The sequence below is a fragment of the Capricornis sumatraensis genome, chromosome 18, assembly GCF_032405125.1.
Source record: "Capricornis sumatraensis isolate serow.1 chromosome 18, serow.2, whole genome shotgun sequence".
Lineage (NCBI taxonomy): Eukaryota > Metazoa > Chordata > Mammalia > Artiodactyla > Bovidae > Capricornis > Capricornis sumatraensis.
Window position 1 is genome coordinate 9,493,690 of NC_091086.1, and position 21,315 is coordinate 9,515,004.

At 44.6% G+C, this 21,315-nt stretch overlaps 1 protein-coding gene across 2 annotated transcripts; it reads left to right on the plus strand.

The window, feature by feature from the left end:
• Positions 1-1,040: 1,040 nt before the first annotated feature.
• GABRP (gamma-aminobutyric acid type A receptor subunit pi) lies at positions 1,041-20,672 on the plus strand. Of its 2 annotated transcripts, XM_068990732.1 has the most exons (9): positions 1,041-1,093; positions 1,802-1,920; positions 6,262-6,329; positions 7,176-7,393; positions 8,983-9,065; positions 12,215-12,352; positions 12,810-12,962; positions 13,406-13,593; positions 20,370-20,672. In XM_068990732.1, exons 1-9 carry the CDS (start codon positions 1,041-1,043, stop codon positions 20,670-20,672), a joined length of 1,323 nt encoding a protein of 440 aa, XP_068846833.1. The 2 variants fall into 2 exon arrangements, with proteins under 2 accessions (XP_068846833.1, XP_068846834.1); XM_068990733.1 differs by lacking the exon at positions 13,406-13,593 and having other exon boundaries at positions 20,370-20,407.
• The last annotated feature ends 643 nt before the right edge of the window (positions 20,673-21,315 follow it).

Genomic DNA, 21,315 nt, shown 5'->3' on the forward strand with positions numbered 1-21,315 from the left:
AGAAACCTGCCCATCTCACAAGGCCATTGTGAGCACAGATGAGGAGAATCTTTGGGAAAGTACCTAACATGTTCCTTGGCCCATGAAAGTCCTCGGGAAGTTCTCATTTCCTGCTTAACGGGCCTAGACCCTTCTATATACGGCATGGTCGGAGGGGAGTATGTGGTTGGGATGTCCTTCCTGGACAATCAGGACAAGGACAGAGTGAGCACTGTCCTGGGGCTCACCACACGTGCACCTCAGGATGCACCAGTTACACTTCTGCTCCAGGGAAGCGCTCTCTAAACAAGTCCTCAGCCTCTATTTGAAATGTGATCCTCCAACGAAATTGAGTGAGTTGAAGTGATATGCCTGAATCTAGAGCCTGTCATACGGAGTGAATTAAGTCAGAGGAAAACAAATATCATATATTAACGCATCTATATGGGATCTAGAAGAATGGTACCGATGAAGCTATTTGCAGGGCAGGGATAGAGGCACAGATGTAGAGAACAGACTTGACACAGTGGTCGGGGAGGAGAGGGGATGAGCTGAGAGAGTGGCACTGGCGTATATACACTGGCGTGTGTAAGGCAGGTAGCTGGTGGGGAGCTGCTGGGTGGCGCAGGGAGCTCAGTGTGGCGCTCGGAGCTCAGTGTGGCGCTCTGTGATGACCTCAAGGGGTGGGGTGGGGGTGTGGTGGCAGGGAGACTCGGGAAGGAGGGGATATATGAATACATGTGGCTGATTCACGATGTTGTACAGCAGAAACTGACACAACACTGGGAAGGAATTATATTCCAGTTTTAAAAAGTGAAAAAAAAAAATGTGATCTTCCAAAATGAAGGCATTCCTGGGTGACATCAGGGAGGAGCTGCGTGCGGGTGTGGGAAGAGGCTGCTCCCCACAGAGGCGGAGAAAATGCTGCGCCTGACCCTCCAGGAGGGAAAAGCTGGGCTGGGAGGAGGCGCGCTCCGGGGGCTGGCTGCCTCCCACCTGCCCCATCTGCTTCCCCAGGTGGCTTCTACTTCGGCCCCGCGCTACACTTGCAGCTCCCCAACATGAGGCGCAGTCTCCACCTGACCTTCGTGTGTCTGAGTCTCTTCTCTGCACGGTGAGCTCTCCACCCCTCAGTGGCCTTGGTCTGAATTGCTTTGTGTTTTGCACACGGTGAGGGGCGGGGGTGGCAGTCCTTTCTACTTACCAACGACAAGACAAAACCTAGTGCCTTCACCCCGCTGACGCACCAGGACATACAGTTTCATGCCATTTTTTTTTCTGTCTGGAGAAGTCAAGCTTCCAAAATGGTCAGAGATGGGTAAATCCCTTTTGTTTTGGGGGGAAGGTTTTGAGTGTTTCCAAATTACCACGACATTATGACACATGGCAAATGCATAAGAAAGTGGGGTGGGATAGAGACACGTGTAATTCAGCAGCTGAAAGCTGGCGGGTTCTCTTTGGAAGAGTCGCTGACGGTACATGAGTGCAAGCACACGCATGTGTGTGCTTGCGTGCTCATCTGTGCCTGACTCTTTGCAACCCATGGACTGCATGCAGCCCTCCAGGCTCCTCTGTCCATGGAGTTTTCCAGGCAAGAATGCTGGAGTGGGTTGCCTCCAGAGGATCTTCCTGACCCGGGGATCAAACCTGTGTCTCCTGAGTCTTCTGCACTGGCAGACAGATTCTTTACCACCGAGCCACCTGGAAGCCCATAAAACCACACACATACATGCAAACACAAGCTCAAGCTTCAAGTTTGTACGTATGCATGTTGGTCCACACATCAGCACACATGTGCACTGAAACCTGTTTTCTTCTGCAGGATGTGCGTCCAGGGGAATCAGTTTAACACTGAGGTCAGCAGAAGCGACAAGCTGTCCCTGCCTGGCTTTGAGAATCTCACAGCAGGATATAACAAGTTTCTCAGGCCCAATTTTGGCGGTAGGTCTTTTTTTTGCCCAGGACATCAATTCGAAAGGAACAGGACCAGAGATAATATGCAGACGAGGGTTTCAGGAGACTGTAGTTGACTGCTTTTTCTAATCTAACAGATTGGCAGCTGCCAATTATTTTTCATGCTGCTTGGGAGAAAGCACTTTCTCTGGTCTCTCCACCTGCAGGATACAGAAATCCTCCTCCCCAGGGAGGTTACTAGAGCTTCCTCACTACCCCATACCCACTGTCTGCCTTCTACCCGCACTTCTGGTATCATTACTATGTCTCACCAGCACTGTTCCACCTGTTCTTCACCTTGGCCTCAGCCTGCCACCTCGAGACTAACCCTCTACTCTGCCATTCGGATGACCCACCTGGGCCCTTTGCTGCTCAGAATACTTCCGCTCCCCAGTATCTCCAGCCTAGAGTCCAGAGCCCGTTGTGTGGCACACACGGCACTTCCCAGCCCCACCTCTCTCTGCCTGGCAACCTCATCTCCCCAGCGTCTGCCCGCTACGCCCTTATACAGATGGGCCCCCAGACCTCCTTGGCCTCTCTGGTCTCCATGGTTTTTGCTCAGACTGTTCGTCTGCCAAGAAGAGCTTGTTCCAATCTGACTCCTGGTAAAATGCCAGTTTTCCTTCATGTCTCAGATCAAAGGCTTCCTCTTACGAGCAGCCCACACAGATTCCTCCAGGCCTCCTGCCCTTTCTTCACACTTTATTTTGAACATACATCTAAATCATAGCTGTTACCGGGTGATGCTGTCACTGGCTTTATGTCTGTCTTGGCTATAGGCTGAAATCCCTTGCAGAAATCCTGCTTTACTTACTTCACTAGCCCCAGTGGTATCTCAGTGCTCAACAGGTAGCAAGTTGTCAATTAATATATCTTGAAAAATGAGGCAAGGATGGAAAGAGTGAGGCCACCACCTGCCTCCTTCTCACAGGGTCTCAGCCTCTCTGTTTGTAAAATGCAAGACTGAACAATGTGGTTACTAATGTCTTGTTACCTTAGTAGTAGAAAGAGCCTTGGCATTGAATAAAGCTGAGTTTGACTCCTGGCTCAACTGCTGGGCAAGCATCTTAGCTTTCTGTAGCTAGGGGGCATATCATCTACCTCACAGGGAGGATTGAATGAAGTGTTTAAATGTATCATTAAGACGCCATCTATTTTAATCCCTTGGCCTTCCTTCTCCTCCCTTCAGTTGATATTAATAAAATTCTCAGGTCAGATTTGGATTAGTGGGTTAGTCCAGGTCCTCTGAGGTGCAGACAGTGAGAGGGGATTATCCTTGCAAGATATTTATTGGGGCCATATCTATGACAAAATGTGGGACAGGAAAAGGAAGAAGCTGGAAAGTTGAAGGGAAGAAGGGAGGGAGGGAAGAAAGGCTTGTGGGGGTGCCTTAGACCACAGTGCAGTTCTAAGCATGTTTGGAAAGTCCACCATGGAGTCCTTGAGCGGAAGCCCCCATCACAGGAGTCTCCTGTCTCTGTGCCTCCCGGGAGCAGGCCTGCCTTAGCGCTCCTAACACGGTCAGGCCCCAGTGGGATGCAGCCCATGGGGAGTGTGGCCGCTGGACAAGCGTGGTGAAAGGTTTCAGGCACAGCAGCTGGGGCCACCCACACTCCTTCATATGGAGATCTCAGAGACCCAACCTCATGGCCACACACTTAGGATTCTGAGGTCCTTAAGTTAAGGGACCTTCGGGGCTTCCACCTGCCCTGGTTTTCCCAGGACCAGCTGAGTGCTGATAAGCCTGGGAGTGTGCACATCTGGTTAGGTTTGCTGAACAACTTCTCTGCCTCCCAAATGCCAAACAACTGGGCCAGAACACTGCCCTTCTTGTTGCTGGCTCGTGGCCCAACAGGGTGCAGTGTCCCTGGGTGACACACCCATTCTGAGCCTGAGGTGGCCCTCAGGGACATGAGGCGCAGACCCACCTGGGGTGGAAATGGGGCAAGGGGTCCTCAGTCAAAAGGAAGGGAAGGCACACCTCCGCCCCTTGTCATGAGCCTTTGGCACTCTGCCTCCTAACAGAACCTGCACGTATGAGGCAGCCTCCAGGCCCACGGAGGGGCTGTAGTTCTCTGGAGTAACATCTGTCCACCCAGGTCTAGGACCCTGAGGTCCCTGAGTGACCAGACCTCCGTAGGGCTTTTCAGGGACTGAGCTTGGCGGCACGGGTCTGCAAGCCTCTGCCCAGGACCTGGCCTTGACCTGTTTCCTAGGAGAAAGCTGCCCTCTGGTGGCACTGCTCACTTTTCTAACTCACAGGGAAGAAAGAACAGACTCTGGTCCATAAAGCAGCCAACTGAGAAAAAGCCGGGACTAGACTCCCTAGAAACAAACTAAACATACAAAACCCACAGTGAGCCTGAAGCGCTTGTCCATCTTCGGTTCTCCATGTTCCTCGGGGATGGCAACCAGTGCTGAGCCATACCTGCTGTGTGCCAAGCTCTTACAACAGATCCCGTGACCTTCCCAACCCCACCCTGATGACTGACGTTAGCAGCTCTATTTTAAAGATGAGAAACTGTAGAACAGAGAGGTTTAGCAGTTTGTTCAAGGTCACACTGCTGTGATGTGGCTACTCTGACCCTAAGCTTCTCTTCTTGATGCAACACCTTGCTGCCATGAGGGGCAGAGAGCCACTTAGCACCTTAACTCCTTCAGCACCTTCCAGGGTCCACCCTGAAAGATCTACCCCTTTCCCACCAAGTATTCAGTTAATCATTTTTAATCGCACTGGCTTTAAAACTCCAGTTCCAAGTTCTTACCTATATCCTGCAGCTTGATTTCCTTCAATTAATAATTAGGCTGCTCTCTGATTCTTCCCAGTTTGCTGTGGTGAAGCGTTTTGAATTCCACCTCTCCTTTCCCTAGTTAATGTGTTGGCACAGTTCCCTGAGGTACCCCCAGTTATTATCCCAAGTAAACGCTTTCCACCTATTAACCTGGTGAGGAAAGTTGTTTCTTTTCCAGAATTAGCTAAGATCATGGAAGAGAGGGATAAAGGAAGTGAAATAATATTTACCGAGTGCATGGTATTGCATGATAGAAACCATGCTGGGGGCTTTGTACACATAATTATTTCTGAGCAGCTTCTGTATGTCTAGCTAGGCAGCCACTTCGCATATATTCTGGCTCGTCACCACCCTGCAAAGAAGCTATCACACATCTTCTCTCATTTAACCTTCTCCATGGCCCTCTGATGTCATTAGCATTATTCAAACCTGCAGGTGAGAAAGCTGCAGTTCTGAAAGGTCTGCTAACTTTCCAGATCAAAACTCACATCTTCCTGACTCCTGGACTCTCGTTCCACATCTCTAGTCTCAGGGAGAGTAAACATTCCTGGCCTGGCCACTGAGAATGGTGGCTCCCATTCTTCTTCACTTCCTACTTCACTCAAGAGGTAAGACAGGCACCCTCAGAAGTCAGGCCCATCTGCCCAGACTCCAGGATTGAGGCCCAGCATCTGCACACCAGACCAGATGGGGATGGTTCTGCAATTCTAAATAGTTTAAGGTTCCTGGAGAGCAAAGGAAGAGGAGAAAGATGTCAGGAGGTGAGTGGAAGCTCAACCATGAGTTGTCTTGAATGCCATCTGGTGGTAAATTTACTTGGTTGAGCGGGGGGAATATATTTGTGTACAAGTTCCCAAATCTCTATTACATTTCTAAATAAATGAGTCCCTCACAAGCACCATAGGAAAAAGTCCTCCAAGTAAGAAGTAGCAGATACCATTCCATTCCTTCAAATAAACACTAATGACTATAGTGTGGTCTCGCCTCTGTGTGTTTAGCTAAGTGTATCTGTGTGCATTGCTTTTTCATACAAAAGGAGGCACACCCTGTATGGTCATTTCTCCTGCAAGGGGGAGGATAGAAATTAACCTTTTATTTATAAGCTTCTAAATTGTTTAAAATTTTGCAATAGGTCACTGTTACTTTTTACATTTTCTAATATATATTTCTTATGTGCATGCTTGCCTAGTTGCTTCAATCGTGTCTGACTCTTCGAGACCTTATCTGACTCTTTGCAACCCCTTGGACTGTAGCCCACCAGGCTCCTCTGTCGATGGGATTTTCCAGGCAAGAATACTGGAATGGGTTGCCTTTCCCCTCTCCAGGGGATCTTCCTGACCCAGGGATCGAACCTGCGTCTCTTGCATCTCCTGCATTGCAGATTCGTTCCACTAGCACCACCAGGGAAGCCCATATACTTCTTATATATATATTATTAATTATTAATGTATATAACTATATATTTCTTAGCTGTGCTAATGTTAGCAAATCGGTTTATATTTCTATGTAAGGCTTTCTGTTTTTTCTCCATTCTTAGGAGAACCTGTTCAGATAGCACTGACTCTGGACATTGCAAGTATTTCCAGTATTTCAGAGAGTAATATGGTACGTGTGCTTCCCTCGCCTTCCACCCATTGAGCCCCTTTCCTGTGTTTTATGAGGAAACCCGTTCTAGCTACGTGAAACAGAACAGAGACTTACTGGAATGGCAGGAACTGGAGACCTATCCTGAAACTCAAGACAGTGGAAGATGCTTGTAAAACAAATCTTCTGAGTATCAGAGGAAAAGTGGATTCAAAGGCTAGGAGGGGGAAAATGAAGGAGTGGGTGTGCTGGGTGAGGGGTAAGAATGGGGAAAAATGAAAGGCAGGGAGGAAGCCTAAATATCACGTGGCTCCTCACAGAGCAGGAGACAAGCTGATGAAAACCAACAATCACGTAACTTCTTCCAACCACCCTCTCACTTAAGAGAACATGTTTTAGACAGGGGGACACTGCAGGCAGTTTGCCATGAAAGTCTGCTGTAGTCTGCAGGTAAACTGGGCAACCTGAGCACTTCGCACACCAAAGCCTTGAAAACCTTAGTGTGGCCTTTGTGATCAAGGGAAAGGAAGTTAAGGCCCTGAACATATCCGGTGCGGCTCCCTCTGGGCAGTGGGTGCTGAGAAAACCTTAGCATGGCCTATGTGATCAAGGGAAAGTAAGTTAAGGCCCTGAACATACCCAGTGCGGCTCCCTCTGGGCAGTGGATGTTATCTGGAATAAATAAGGTGCTTTGTTCTCATGTGGCTGCAGGCCACCACCTCAAGGCAAGCTTCATTCACCCAGGTCTGCTGTGGCATGTGCTCTTGGCCTCAGTGGAGGTGGGGAGGAAAGTAAGACGTGACCCTTTTCCTTGCATTTTCTGAGCTTTCTCCTTCCGTCCACTTCCTCTCCCCGGCTGCCCTTCAGGACTACACAGCCACCATATACCTCAGACAGCGCTGGACGGACCAGCGGCTGGTGTTCGAAGGCAACAAGAGCTTCACTCTGGACGCACGCCTAGTGGAGTTCCTCTGGGTGCCAGACACTTACATCGTGGAGTCCAAGAAGTCCTTCCTCCACGAAGTCACTGTGGGGAACCGACTCATCCGCCTCTTCTCCAACGGCACAGTCCTGTATGCCCTCAGGTAACCGGGCACCTGTGGCCTCAGGGTTGGGGGGCAAAGAGCAGGGAGGAAAGGCAAAGGATGTTCTGACCAGTCTTCAAGTAACCGCCTCCCCTTCTCGTGGGCCTGCCTTCTGAGGTCCTTGTCCCCAGAGCAGAAGGGCCCTTTCTCAGTCCAGTTTGGCTCAACAAGTCTCTCCTGAGGATGCGTGCTCCGCGCCAGGCCTGTGCTGGATGCTGAGGCCGTGGGGCTGAATCAGATGTTGTCCTGACACAGACGCATAAGCAAAGGACGTGAGGGCACTGGGGGCCCGCGGCGGGAGTGGGACAGTGGTTTGGGGGTGATGTTAGAGGAGGTTTTCGCAGGACTCTAAGCTGAGTCTTAAAGAGTAAGAGGAAGTTAGCTAGGAAGAGGGGAGGGGAACAGCAAGCGCAGACAGAGAGGTGATTCAAAAAACTTCCTTTTCCTGGGCGCAACGGGGCAGTTGGTGGCTACAGAATACATCTCTACTTAGGTGAGCTGTTCTCATACAGATAGAAAATCAAAGTACAGTCCTCCAAAGCCTCACCACCTGTAGTCATGGGTTCTGCTTTGCCCCTTCTTCAAATCCCCGAGGCCAAAACTTCCTTCCACCCTTCACAGCTTCATCAAGTTGTTGTTTGGCGGCAACAGGAAAGATGCCCCTAAGGTGCTCCCTGGGGCAGCCTACAGGCAGAGGACTCACCACTGCCTCTGCCAGGGCTAAACAATGACTGCAAACCTAACCCTGCTGGAGGCCTTCAGTAGAAGGCTAGGGACCATGGACAGAGGAGCCTGGCGGGCTACAGTCCACGGGGTGGCAAAGAGTCGGACACGACTGAGCAACTTCACACACACACACACACACACACACAGGGACCAGATATTCGTGAAAGTGAAAGTCGCTCAGTTGTGTCCAACCCCATGGACTATACCCAGGCCAGAATATTGGAGTGTGTAGCTTTTCCCTTCTCGAGGGGATCTTCCCAGCCCAGGGATCAAACTCAGGTCTCCCGCATTGCAGGCAGATTCTTTACCAGCTGAGCTACAAACGTCAGCCAAAACCTCAATACCTCTTTCAAGAAGTCCAATAGACCTCTCCCTTGACCCTAACTCCAGTTAATACTAAGGTGCCCCTCCCTTGCATTCCCACAGCACGTGTGAGTGTGCTGTACAAGGATAACAAACAATGGCTGATGGTTAATAGCCTGGCTCTAGAGTCAGACAGGTTTAGGGCAAGTCCCTGCTCTCTGACCTTAGGCAAGTTATTGGCTCTCAGAGCCCAGAAAAAACTGGATGCAGAAGCATCTCAAAAAAGCCAGTGAATGATTCTGTTTTGTGATATTGTTGCAAGTTTGTCTCTGAATTGCCAACATTCTAACTTTCTGCACTCTGGACTCTGGCTTTAACCAAGTCTCTCCGGTATTGCTTAGTGCAGAAAAACTCAGGACTGCTTTGAATGTAGGCACCAAGTCATACATGCACTCTAAGAGTCAAGGTGAATGTTCTCTTGGAGTAGCCCTTAAGAGGGAGTGTATACTTTCCATAGCAACCTTATAACGCTCTCTACGAATCCATTTTTCCTTTCTTAGAATCACAACAACTGTTGCATGTAACATGGACCTGTCTAAATACCCCATGGACACACAGACATGCAAGTTGCAACTAGAGAGCTGTGAGTATACGTCATGCGGGCCCCTTAGATGAGTTTCTGGGGTGCCTTAGATCTGTGTATGTATGAGGAGTATCCTATTCATAGTAGACTTTCTCTCCTTGATGTTGATGACAATGGGTTCATCCCTTCTGGGTGTATGTCCAGAGAGATTTAGAGACTTTCAAAAATAAACCTTTCAACGTTATGTCTTTGGGAGAGGACCACTGTGCATTGGCACCAAGTATTTCCACCTAAAACTAGGCAGGACAGCAAAGCAAACAGGAGTCAATAGGCCTAGGAAGAAGCCTCAGGAACTACTAAGTCATGGAGGCCAGGACGAGCACAGCAGAAGTAAGAAATGGCAGATATACAAAACAGTCATTGACCTTTATTGCAAGACTGCTTTAAACTTCTAGAATAAATTACTTGACATACATAAAGCTTGATAGCATAGTGCCAGTAAGCGGACATCTCAACTGCGTCCTGGGGATTTGCTTATGATGAAGAATGAGCATTTACTCTGAGCTGATGGGTGTCAGATGAATTCCTGGCCCTGTGAGTGATCTTGCGGTTCCTTAGAAAACCACTCCAAAATACCCACCACGGGGAGGTGGCACCTGTGATACAAGTCCTAGGAAGAAAATGCCACAGACAACGATTATTAAGGCATCAAGGCATGGCTTGCACAAGGAGGAAAATCTGTAGTCAAGCTCTGGGAACCACTGGGTGCTTCTTGAGGACACTAGTGGCCAACATCCAAGAAACAGAACCGTTATGAGACAGCAGCCATTTTTCAGAGGTAGACATTTAATTAAAGATTAGGGCAGGCAGATTAATTACCTTATTGATTAAATGCATGAAAAGCCTTCTTGAAGCAATGTAGCTGTTTGGAGGCAGACTAAAACTTGAGGTTAACAAAAAGAGAGCTCATTTTCAGCCCCATGTACAGAGAGCAATTGCCCTCCGTGGGTGGCAGTGCTCATCTCAAATCTCAGGAGTGAGATTCTCCTGGAAACTCCAGCACTCTGCTTACACAAATATTGTCCCCACTGAGCAGAGGAAGCTTTCACTGAATCTGGGTTCAGAAACCTCACCAAGGGCTTTTTCCTGAATGATATCCCTAGAAAAGAATTGATACCATGCCACAAGTGCCCATATCCACTCAGGGAAAGAGCAATGAGAAGGTAATGATTGTGAGCATTTACCAGTCACTTTGCCCACAAAGGTCCATATAGTCACAGCTATGGTTTTTCCAGTAGTCATATACAGATGTGAGAGTTGGACTATAAAAAGGCTGAGTGCTGAAAAATTGATGCTTTCAAATTGTGGTGTTGGAGAAGACTCTTAAGAGTCCCTTGGACATCAAGGAGATCAAACCAGTCAATCCTAAAGGAAATCAGCCCTGAATATTCATCAGAAGGACTGAGGCTGAAGCTGAAGCTTCAATACTTTGGCCACCTGATGCGACAAGCTGACCCACTGGAAAAGACCCTGATGCTGGGGTGAGGGCAGGAGGAGAAGGGGCAACAGAGGATGAGATGGTTGGATGGCATCACCAACTCAATGAACATGAGTTTGAGCAAACTCCAGGAGATGGTGGGCAGGGAAGCCTGGTGTGCTGCAGTCCATGGGGTCAGAAAGAGTAGAACATAACTTAGTGACTGGACAACAACCCCACCATCAGTTATGAAAGCAAAGTACCTGAGTAGAGGCTTGTACAACTTACTTTTTTAGATACTTTTTCCCTTTGGGATGCCAGACAAAATGATACAAGCAGTACAAGTTGCTCTGACTTGTCTCCACCTTTCAGCTGTTATGAATGACAGTGCTGTGAACATTTCTGTACAAGTCCTTTTATGGACATGATTTGATTTCTCTTGGATAGTTACTTAGGACTAAAATGCCGGGTCAAATTTATGTTTAATCTTTCAAGAAACTGTCAAACCATTTTCCAAAGTGGTTCCACCATTTTACATTTCAACCAGCAACATTCAGCTTCTCCACATTCTCACCATCTATTATTGTCTATCTTTTTTTTTTATGTCTATCTTTTTAATTACAGCCTTTCTAGTGGATGTGAAGTGGTATCTTACTGTGGTTTTGATTTGTGTTTCCCTTATGACTAATGATTTTGAGAATCTTTTTATGTGCTTATTAACCACTCATCTATCTTCTCAAAGGTATCATCTGAGGATTAAATGAGATGATAATGTTGTAAAGCACTTAGAAAGGTAATTGCTTACTAAGTGATAGATATTATCATCATCATCCATGGGCTTTGGTATTAAACTTTCTTGAGGTCCAATACTGGTTTGTTTCTCATTTGCTTTGCTATCCTGAGAAAGTTATCCAGTCTCTCTGAATCTGATAATTCTCATGTATAAAAGGGGCAAAACATGACAGTTCCTTAATTCTAAGGCACAGCATTTATCGAATAGTAACACTGCAGAAAAAAACGTAAGCTCTAAGCTCTACTTAATATATAACAACTGTGAGATCCATTTCAATTTCATAAAATGTAAAAAAAAAAAGCTTTAAATAATGAAGAAATATATAGCTCTACTTTGCAAGCTTGTGAGAATCTTAGAGACATGATATGTAAAGGACTTAATGTAAATGTTTAATAAAAGGCAACTATTATTACTATCACCAACTATATTAGTAAAACTGCTTTGAGGTTTATCAAATACTTATGTTTGCAGACATCAATAAAGTAGATGGCTGAAAGTTTTGGGGGGTTCTTTTTTTTGTTGTATTATGCCAATATGAAAATATGAATAGACCAAATGTCCCTGAGCATCCCCTCCAAAATGTTAGACTGTCCTGAAAGGCAATAGCTACTATAGATCTTTGTGAGTTCACAGATATGTGTTCAAAAAATATCATTTAAATAATGATCGAGGCCATTTCTAGTTAGTTACCATCTACTAGGTGTATAGAATGCTTAGCACAGAACTGGCTCTCACTGACGGTGATAAGCCCTAGCAGGCCGTCTCATTCTGGGCACACACTGTAATCACACTCGAGAAATCACGCCAGGTTTTGCATGGGATCATCCTTGGACTTGCACCATCAGGACCGAGCTTCTGTCGTCTCTGCCTCAGCGTTTTCCAGACCAGTTCAGTCTGCCACCTTCTTGCACTGATCAGGGTAACCCTTTCACTCGGCAGGGGGCTACGATGGGAATGACGTAGAGTTCAGCTGGCTGAGAGGGAACGACTCTGTGCGGGGATTGGAGAACCTGCGACTTGCTCAGTACACCATACAACAATATTTCACCTCAGTTACCAGGTCACAGCAAGAAACAGGTAACTCATAGGACAGTTTGCACAAGAGCAATATAGCCTAGTTGTATTCTGAGTCCAAAATATCACCTCTTTTTCACTTGGTCCCTTCTGGGCCCAAGAACCCTCTGTGATGTGCCCAGCATTTTGGCTTGGCACTTTTGCCTGCTTTATACCCACTACTGAGACGGTCCCCCAGGGGCTCACAGTCTAGTGAAGCAGGTATCCTGGAAACCAGCGGTGATGCTGCAGGAATACTGTGACGTGACAGAGAAGGGCACAAGAAGAGGCTCATGGCTGGGGGCATCAGCACTCCCATACACAACCACAATTTCTTTCACAGAAACTATAATGGCAGTTCATTATTAACTATGTTTTGGTGAACAATGGATGGTTTAAGGCAAATACAGCTAAGTTGAACTTCCCACAGGGAATGCCAGTTGAGGAGGGTTGATCTCTTATCCCTTGTTCATTCTGTCAGGAAATTACACACGACTGGTCTTGCAATTTGAGCTTCAGAGGAATGTCCTGTATTTCATTTTGGAAACCTACGTTCCTTCCACTTTCCTGGTGGTGTTATCCTGGGTCTCGTTTTGGATCTCCCTTGATTCAGTTCCTGCAAGAACCTGCATTGGTAAGTAGTTCCAATGGGAGATTTCTAAGAACTGGGTTATTAGGTCTTATTTTTTTTTTAACCTTCTGCCATTCTTTTATTTGATATTCGCAGGATAGTTCTAGGAGCTGGTTTCTTGAGAGAGAGAAAGAGAGACCACATTAGGAATAGTGTATTTTTAAACTTTGTTTTACAGTGACAGATAAGGAAGAATGGTTATTTTGTTTACTGAACGCCTCCCTCCAGTGAGAAGACGGAAATATTTAGAAAGTCATATCACTCATACCTGAACAAAAGGGCAAATCAACTCTTTCCCAGAAGCCCACAGACTTTTCAGAATGAGCTCTGTCCCATTTCTGAGTCCTGTCCCCATGTTGCCAGCTCTTGAATGGAGACAGTTTGCCAGGTGGTGAAGGCAGGTGCATCGACCACTGTCGTGGGTACATTGCTCACTTTTTCCCTAGGAGTGACCACTGTATTGTCAATGACCACGCTGATGATTGGGTCCCGTACTTCTCTCCCGAACACCAACTGCTTCATAAAGGCCATCGATGTGTACCTGGGAATATGCTTTAGCTTCGTGTTTGGGGCCCTCCTGGAATATGCAGTTGCCCACTACACCTCCTTACAGCAGATGGCAGCCAAAGATCGGGTAAGAATTTGAGGGCTCTATGTAATTCATCACCTGTGCCATATACTGGTCTGTTGAGACCAGGACCTGGTTCCTGACCCCCAGGGATTCACTTTGCACCAGTGATTCTCATCCTTGTTCCATGGGGGGAATCTGACAGTCATGACACCTTTTTAAAAAGACTACTCTTTTTGCCAATGAGATATTAATATGCTTAATTTTCTAGCAGAAAATAACTGTGTTATCTGTATGCAACATAAAATCCCAACCACGAGAACAAGCATCCATGAAAAACCTAGGATCAAACCAAACATGACCAGCTGCTTATAAGTTCCAGATTAATATGTATTTACTATTTATTCTTTTGTTGCCTTTTTGTTTTCTCAAATTATACAAGTAATGGTTTACAGAAAAATGTATGGAAAAATTAAACTGGCAAATTTCATGATTAGCATATTTTTCTGCTAACAGGGAGGGACTCATTATCTGGCTTAGCAGTGAAACACCATGGCTCATCACTCAGAATAATAATAATAATGACTATTATCAATTGAGCATGTATGGGCCAGACACAGTCACAAGCTCTTTGCAAATATTATGTCATTTAAAATGCTCGTGGTCATGTGCTCAGTCATGTTCGAGTCTTTGTGGCCCCATGGACTGTAGCCCCCAGGCTCCTCTGCCCGTGGGGTTCTCTAGACGAGGACACTGGTGTGGGGTGCCATTTTCTACTCCAGGGGATCTTCCCAACCCAGGGGTCGACCCCACATCTCCCGCATTGGCAGGCGGATTCTTTACCATCTGTAGAGACCTGTTAAAAATGCTCATAACAACTCAGTGAGGCTACCCCTATGTTTACAGTTGTGGGTTCTGAGTATGGGAAGACAAGTAATTTATGCAAGAGGACAAAGACAGGAAAAGGCAGAGCTGAGATTCGAACCTAAATCTGCTTGCCTCCAAAGTCTGACACATCTGTTATTCCCACTTGCAGTGGTCAATGGACCATGCCCTTAACTATTATTCTCTGCAGGCTCATGGAACCGTGGGATTTTTTGGAAGCCCAGTTTGATAGACATGGGCATACTAAAGCTCCTGCTAAAAAAAAAAAAAAAAGATAGGGATCCAGTGCAGAAGAGCTGCCCACCTTCAGCAGAGGGCCAGGACTGTACAAGGTTTAATGGGGAGAAAAGGAGGATTCAGACTAGCCCCGAGATCCAGCTGACTTTTCTCTTGTGCTCGACTATCATAAACAATGTTTCACACAGTCATATTACTCAAGTACTAAAGGCAAATGATCATATGTGCCAGCCGAAGAATATGTATTTCATTTATTTTACTCCCTGTAGGCTTTCTTTTTTTTAAGTTAATTTATTTTTTTAATTAAATTTATTTTTTAAATTGAAGTAGAGTTGATTTACAATGTTATATGAGTTTCAGGTGTACAGCATAATGATTATTTTTATATATAATACTCCGTTAAAAGTTATGACGAAATAATGGCTACTATTGCCTGTTCTATACAATTTGCCCTGGCTGCTTATATATTTTATACATAGTAGTTGAAATCATTCAGTCCCACACCCCTGTCTTGCCCCTGCTCTTTTCTCTTTCCCCTCTCATAATCGCTAGTTTGCTTCTATATCTGTGAGTCTGTTTCTGTTTTGCTAGTTGTTTTCATTTGTTTTATTTTTTTTTATTTCACATATAAGTGATGTCACGCAGTCTTGGTCTCTCTGGCTTATTTCACTGAGCATAATATTCTCTAGATCCATCCACATTACTGCAAATGACAAAATTTCATTCATATTTATGGTTGGCTAATATTTCATTATATATATATATATATATACATAGATATGTATCTCACATATTCTTTATCCATTGGTCAGTTGAGGTTGGATTGCTTGGATTGCTTGGATTGCTTCCATATCTTGGCTATTGTAAGCGGTACATCTCTGAACATTGGAGTGCATGTATCTTTTTGAATTAGTATTTTTATCTGGATATATACCCAGGAGTGCAATTGCTGGATCTTATGGTAATTCTATTTTCAGTGTTTTGATGAACCTCCATATTGTCTTCCATAGTGACTGCACCAACTTACATTCCCAACAGTGTACAAGGATCTCCTTTTCTCCATGTCCTAACCAATATTCATTTGTAGACTCTTCGATGGTAGCCGTCCTGACAGATGCGAGGTGATATCTTATTGCTGTTTCGATCTTCATTTTTCTAGTAATTAGATTTGTCAAGTATCGTTTGCCTGTTAGTCGTTCTGTATGTCTTCTTTGGAAAAATGTCTCTTCGGGTCCTCTGACCATTTTTTGATAGGGTTGTTTTTTTTTTTTTTTTATATTCAGCTGTATGACCTGTTTATGTATTTTGGATATTAACCTCTTGCTGTTCGTGTCATTTGCAAATATTATGTCCCATTCAGTAAGCTGTCAGTTCATTTTATTAATGGTTTCCTTAGCTGTGCAAAACTTTTAAGTTTAATTAGGCCCCATTTGTTTAATTTTGCTTTTGTTTCTTTTTGTCTTGTGAGACTGATCCAAAAAAATACTGCTATGATTTATGTCAGAGTATTTTCCCTATGTTCTCTTCTGGGGGTCTTAGGGTTTCAGGTCTTACATTTAGATCTTTAATCCATTTTGAGTTTATTTTTGTATAAAATTAAATTTTATGCAATATTTAAAATTTAATTTAATTTTAAATTTTAAGTTAAATAAAATTTTTTCTAATTTGATTCTTGTAAATGTTGCTGTCCAGTCTTCCCAGCAGTACTTACTGAAGTAACTCTTTTCTCCACTATATGTTCTCAGCTCCTATGTCGTAGGTTAACTGACTATGAAGTGGATTTATTCTTGGGCTCTCTACTCTGTTCTGCTGAGATGTATGTCTGTTTTCTGCCAGTACCATGCTGTTTTGATTACTGTATGTTTCCATCTTTGTTTTGTGTTACAGACTGTTTGATGTCTGTTTTGTTTGATATGAGTATTGCTACCCTGACCTTTTTTCATTTCTGTCTGCATGAAATATCTTCTTCCATCCCCTCACTCTCAGTCTTTGTGTGCATTTAACTTTTTTATAGACAGCATATAGGTGGGTCTTGTTTTTTAATTCTATCACTCACCCTGTCTTTTGTTTGAAGCATTTAGTCTGTTAACATTTAAAGTAACTATTCCCTCCATCCGGGCTTCCACATGACATTGAGCAGAGTTCCCTGCGCTCTACAGTAGACTTCTGGTGGTTATCCATTTTAAATACAGCAGTGTGTCTAGGAGGGAGCTCAATGAATTGGGAAGAATGGATACATGTACATGTATGGCTGAGTCCCTTTGCTGTACCCAAAACTATCACAGCATTGTTAATTGGCTATACTCCAATACAAAATAAAAAGTTTAATAAAAAATGAAATAACTACTAACAGTTATGTACCTACTGCCATGTTATTACTCATTTTCTAGTTGGCTTTTTTTTCTCAGTTCATTTCCTTTTTTGTTTCTTGTCTTATGGTTGATGGTTTTCTTTAACAACATTCTTACATTCTTTTCTTTTTCGTTTTTGTGTGTCTGTTCTAGGTTTTGACCTGTGGTATCTACTTGTTTTAAACTGGTAGTAATTTAAGCTCAAGCACATTGTAAAGGAGCTAGATTTTTCACTCCCTTCTCCTGCTGCTGCTGCTGCTGCTGCTGCTGCTGCTAAGTCGCTTCAGTCGTGGCCGACTGTGCAAACCCATAGACAGCAGCCCACCAGGCTCCTCTGTCCCTGGGATTCTCCAGGCAAGAACACTGGAGTGGGTTGCCATGTCCTTCTCTAGTGCATGAAAGTGAAAAGCGAAAGTGAAGTCGCTCAGTCGTGCCCAACTCTTAGCGACCTCATGGACTCCTACACTTTGTGTTTTTGATGTCATATTTTACATCTCATGTGTCCTTCAACTGTTTTTTGCAGTTGCAGTTGTTTTTACAATTTTTTTGTCTTTTAATCTTCACACTGGCTTAATTAAGTGATTGAGCCTCAGTTCTTACTGTACTGTTCGCCTTTCCTAGTAAAGGAATTAGGATTATCCCTTTCCTACAGATTCTTTCTTCTTTTCCACTTAGAGAAAATCCTATAACATTTCTCCTAGAGTAAGTTTACCATTGATGAATTGTCTTAGTTTTCCCTTGTCTGAGAAGTTCTTTATCTCTTCTTCAATTCTAGATGATAATCGAGGATAACCTGGGTTGCAGGTTTTACCCTTTAGAGCATTGAATGTCACACTCTTCTGGCCTGCAAAATTTCTGCAGAAAAATCAGATTTATGTGGGATCCCTTGTATATGATTCTGTATTTTTCTCTTGTTGCCTTTAGAATTCTCTCTTTATCGTTAACACTTGGCATTTTAATTATGTTTTGGTATGAATTTGTTTGAGTTCATCTTGCTTGGGACCCTCTGTGTTTCCTCGACCTAGATATTTGGTCCTTGTTTGGGTTTGGGAAGTTTTTGGTCATAATTTCATCATGTACATTTTCTATCCTCTTCTCTTTCTGGGACCCCTATAATGTGAACATTGATACACTTGATATTATCCCAGAGCTGCTCTCATTTTTAAAATTTGCTTTTCTTTTTGCTGTTCTGTTAGGTGGTTTCTATTCTATCTTCTAGATCACTTACGTGTTCTTCTGTATCATTTAGTCTGCTTCATTCCTTCTAGTGTGTTATACTTCAGAATTAAATTCTTCATTTCTTTTCTTTTGGCCACACTGTGCAGTTTGTGGGATCTTATTCCCTGACCAGGGGTTGAACTCAGGCTCTCGACAGTGAAAGTGTGGAGTCCTAACCACTGGACATCAGGGAATTCCTAAGATTGGGTCTTTTAAAAAATATTTTTTAGTTCCTTGTTAAAATTCTCACCATGTTCATCTATTCTTTTCCCTAATTCAGTTAGCATTATTAATAATAATGTTTTGAATTCTTTATCAGATATTGTTTATTTCTGTTTCATTACTTATTTTTTCAGGGGATTTCTTTTGCTCTTTCAACTGAGATCAGTTCCTTTGACTTTTCATTTTGCTTAAATTTCTCTGCCCCTGCAAGTTCAGGTGAGACAGCTGCCGACTGCGGTCTTGCATAGGCCTTATGTGGATATGCCCCTGCACAGAGTGCTTTTGCCAGGAAAGCTGAACTTGGTGTGGAAGCTAGCCGTGTCTTTCCTCAGCACGTGCTGGCAGCTGTCCCCTTGGTGGAAGGCGGGACTGCAGAGGGGCTAGAGCTAGAGCCCAGTGTGAGGTGTGGCTTCCTTCTGCCCGGTGACCCTCCTCACCCTATTAGGGTGGGCTCTGATCCCAAGCTGCGGGAGCAGAAGCCCTGAGGATTGGGCCCATGCCGGCTCTATCCCTTTTAAATGTATGCTTTTCCCTCTCCCAGCCCTAGGGAGGTGCTGAAGGAAGGGAGGCCTATAGGCTGGGCAGGCTGCAGTGAGAGGTCCGCGTTCTCTATGATGTACTATCTGGGCGGTACCAGCAGCTGTTGCCCTTGCTCTGCTCGGGTGCAACCTCGGGTCCAGGTCCCCTTTCCCTTCGAGGCTGATCACTCTTCCAGCCTCTGCCCCCCCCAGCCCTGCTGGACAAGCGAGGGCAAGCGAGGACCCAGGTAGACTCTCTGTGTGGATTGGGGGTAGTGAGCTACGGTGTACCAGCCATCGTCAGAGGCCTGGGCTGCTTCTGACGTGCTGCTGGAGAAGAGTCAACAACGGCGGCCACCACCCCACCCAGGCTCTGCCCTGGGCTCAAGCTGCCTCTGTGTTCCACAGCTGAGCTTTCTTTCCAGTCCACGTGCCATGCTGTTCCAGCGATGGTGGAGAATGGCCACTCCATGGGGTTGCAAGAACCATCGTTATTTCTATTTGTGTGGCAAAACCCTTAAGACACTGCTGATTTCTATTAACTTCCATAATCAGTTACTCCCTTCTCCCTGGAATAGAAGGAAACCGTCAAACACCTACTAAATGCTTTACATAATTTATACCACTTAATCTTCCCATCACTCTCAAGAGGTAGGTGTTAATGTCATCAACATTATGCAGGCAAGGAAATTGAGTTCTAAAGGAATTGGGGTGACTAAAATGTCACAATAGTGAAAGACAGAATGGGATCTGAACCCCGGTCAGTTATCTTCAAAGCCCGAGCAATTAACATTTAGCACCCTAGAGAAAGAAATGGCAACCCACTCCAGTATTCTTGACTGGGAAATTCTGTGGACAAAGGAGCCTGGTGGGGTACAGTCCTTGGGGTCACAAAGAGTTGGACACAACTGAGCACACACATGCACGCACACACACACACTCGGCTCTGCACATCTAGAATGGGCAATGGTTCTTCTCCCCGTTATATGAGCCGATGACTTAAAGACAGGTGCCTATAAGCAGGATATCAGACTGCCAAGTCTTGCTTACCAGCCAGTATATAAGGCACTCAGTACTGCTCTCTCCTAAACCTAATTATTCAATATTAAGACCTCTAAGTATATGAATTGTTGTTGCTTAGTCACTCAGTCGTGTCTGATTCTTTGCGACCACATGGACTATAGCCCTCCAGGTTACTCTGTGCATGGGATTTCCCAGGCAAGAATACTGGAATGGGTTGCTATTTCCATGTGTAGGAGATCTTCCTGACCCAGGGATCGAACCCACCTCTCCTGCATCGGCAGGTGTATTCTTTACCGTTAAGCCATCAGGGAAGCCCCACGTATATAAATACCCACTTACTTATTTTGCTAAGTCATCTGTCAAACTAACCACCGTGTTTATGAACTAGGGGAAAGCAAAGGAAGTGGAAGAAGTCAATATTACTAACATCATCAACAGCTCCATCTCCAGCTTTAAACGGAAGATCAGTTTTGCCAGCATTGAAATTTCCGGAGATAACGTTGACTACAGCGACTTGACAATGAAAACCAGTGACAAGTTCAAGTTTGTCTTCCGAGATAAGCTGGGCAGGATTGTTGATTATTTCACAATTCAAAACCCTAGTAATGTTGATCGATATTCCAAACTACTATTTCCTTTGATTTTTATGCTAGCCAATGTATTTTACTGGGCATACTATATGTATTTTTGAGAAGATGTTGAACTGTTTGCAAGCCAAAGACCATCAATAAAGCAACATAATAAGGTAAATGATATTCTAAGGCAAGTGTGCACCCTAAACTAATGGTGCCACAAGTGACTAAAATAACATTTGAGCGTTTCTCCTCAAAGAATGGCTCACCCAACCATTATTTAAGCTGTGTAGAAGTCCTAGCACTATGTCTTTTAATAGAAGTATCCACCCATTTATTTTTTATTTTTATGAAAGACATCCCTATGGAGCCCAAGATTACAAGCTTACTCAGGACTGACTGCCCAGTGGCTCCCTGGTCTTCATTTAACTCATACAAAAAAAGGAAAAGGAAGCTATTACATGTATTGAGTCAAGTGGCAGAGGTTGTTTCTAAATTAATCACACATGCTATTTACTAAATCTCTACAGTGCTTAAAAAAATACATTGTTGCTTAGTTGGGGAGTAACATTTTCTAGTTTTTGGTTTTGATTAAAATTAAAGGTGGGCTTAAGTAAATTAACTGAAAGTCAGTGCAGTAAATACCAAGATGAGTTGTTAATATAGCATCTATTGCCACAGCAGAACTGTCTGCATATTCCAATAAGTCCTACCATTGAAAATCAAATATAAGTGAAGAAAAATTTAGTGGACCAATAATCT

Bases quoted from the DNA above. Each gene is read 5' to 3' on its own strand.
- GABRP (XM_068990732.1), top strand. From the start codon at position 1,041: ATGAGGCGCAGTCTCCACCTGACCTTCGTGTGTCTGAGTCTCTTCTCT. The intron at 12,353-12,809 runs GTAACTCATAGG...TCATTCTGTCAG, and splicing joins CAGGTCACAGCAAGAAACAG to GAAATTACACACGACTGGTC. The intron at 12,963-13,405 runs GTAAGTAGTTCC...CTTTTTCCCTAG, and splicing joins TCCTGCAAGAACCTGCATTG to GAGTGACCACTGTATTGTCA.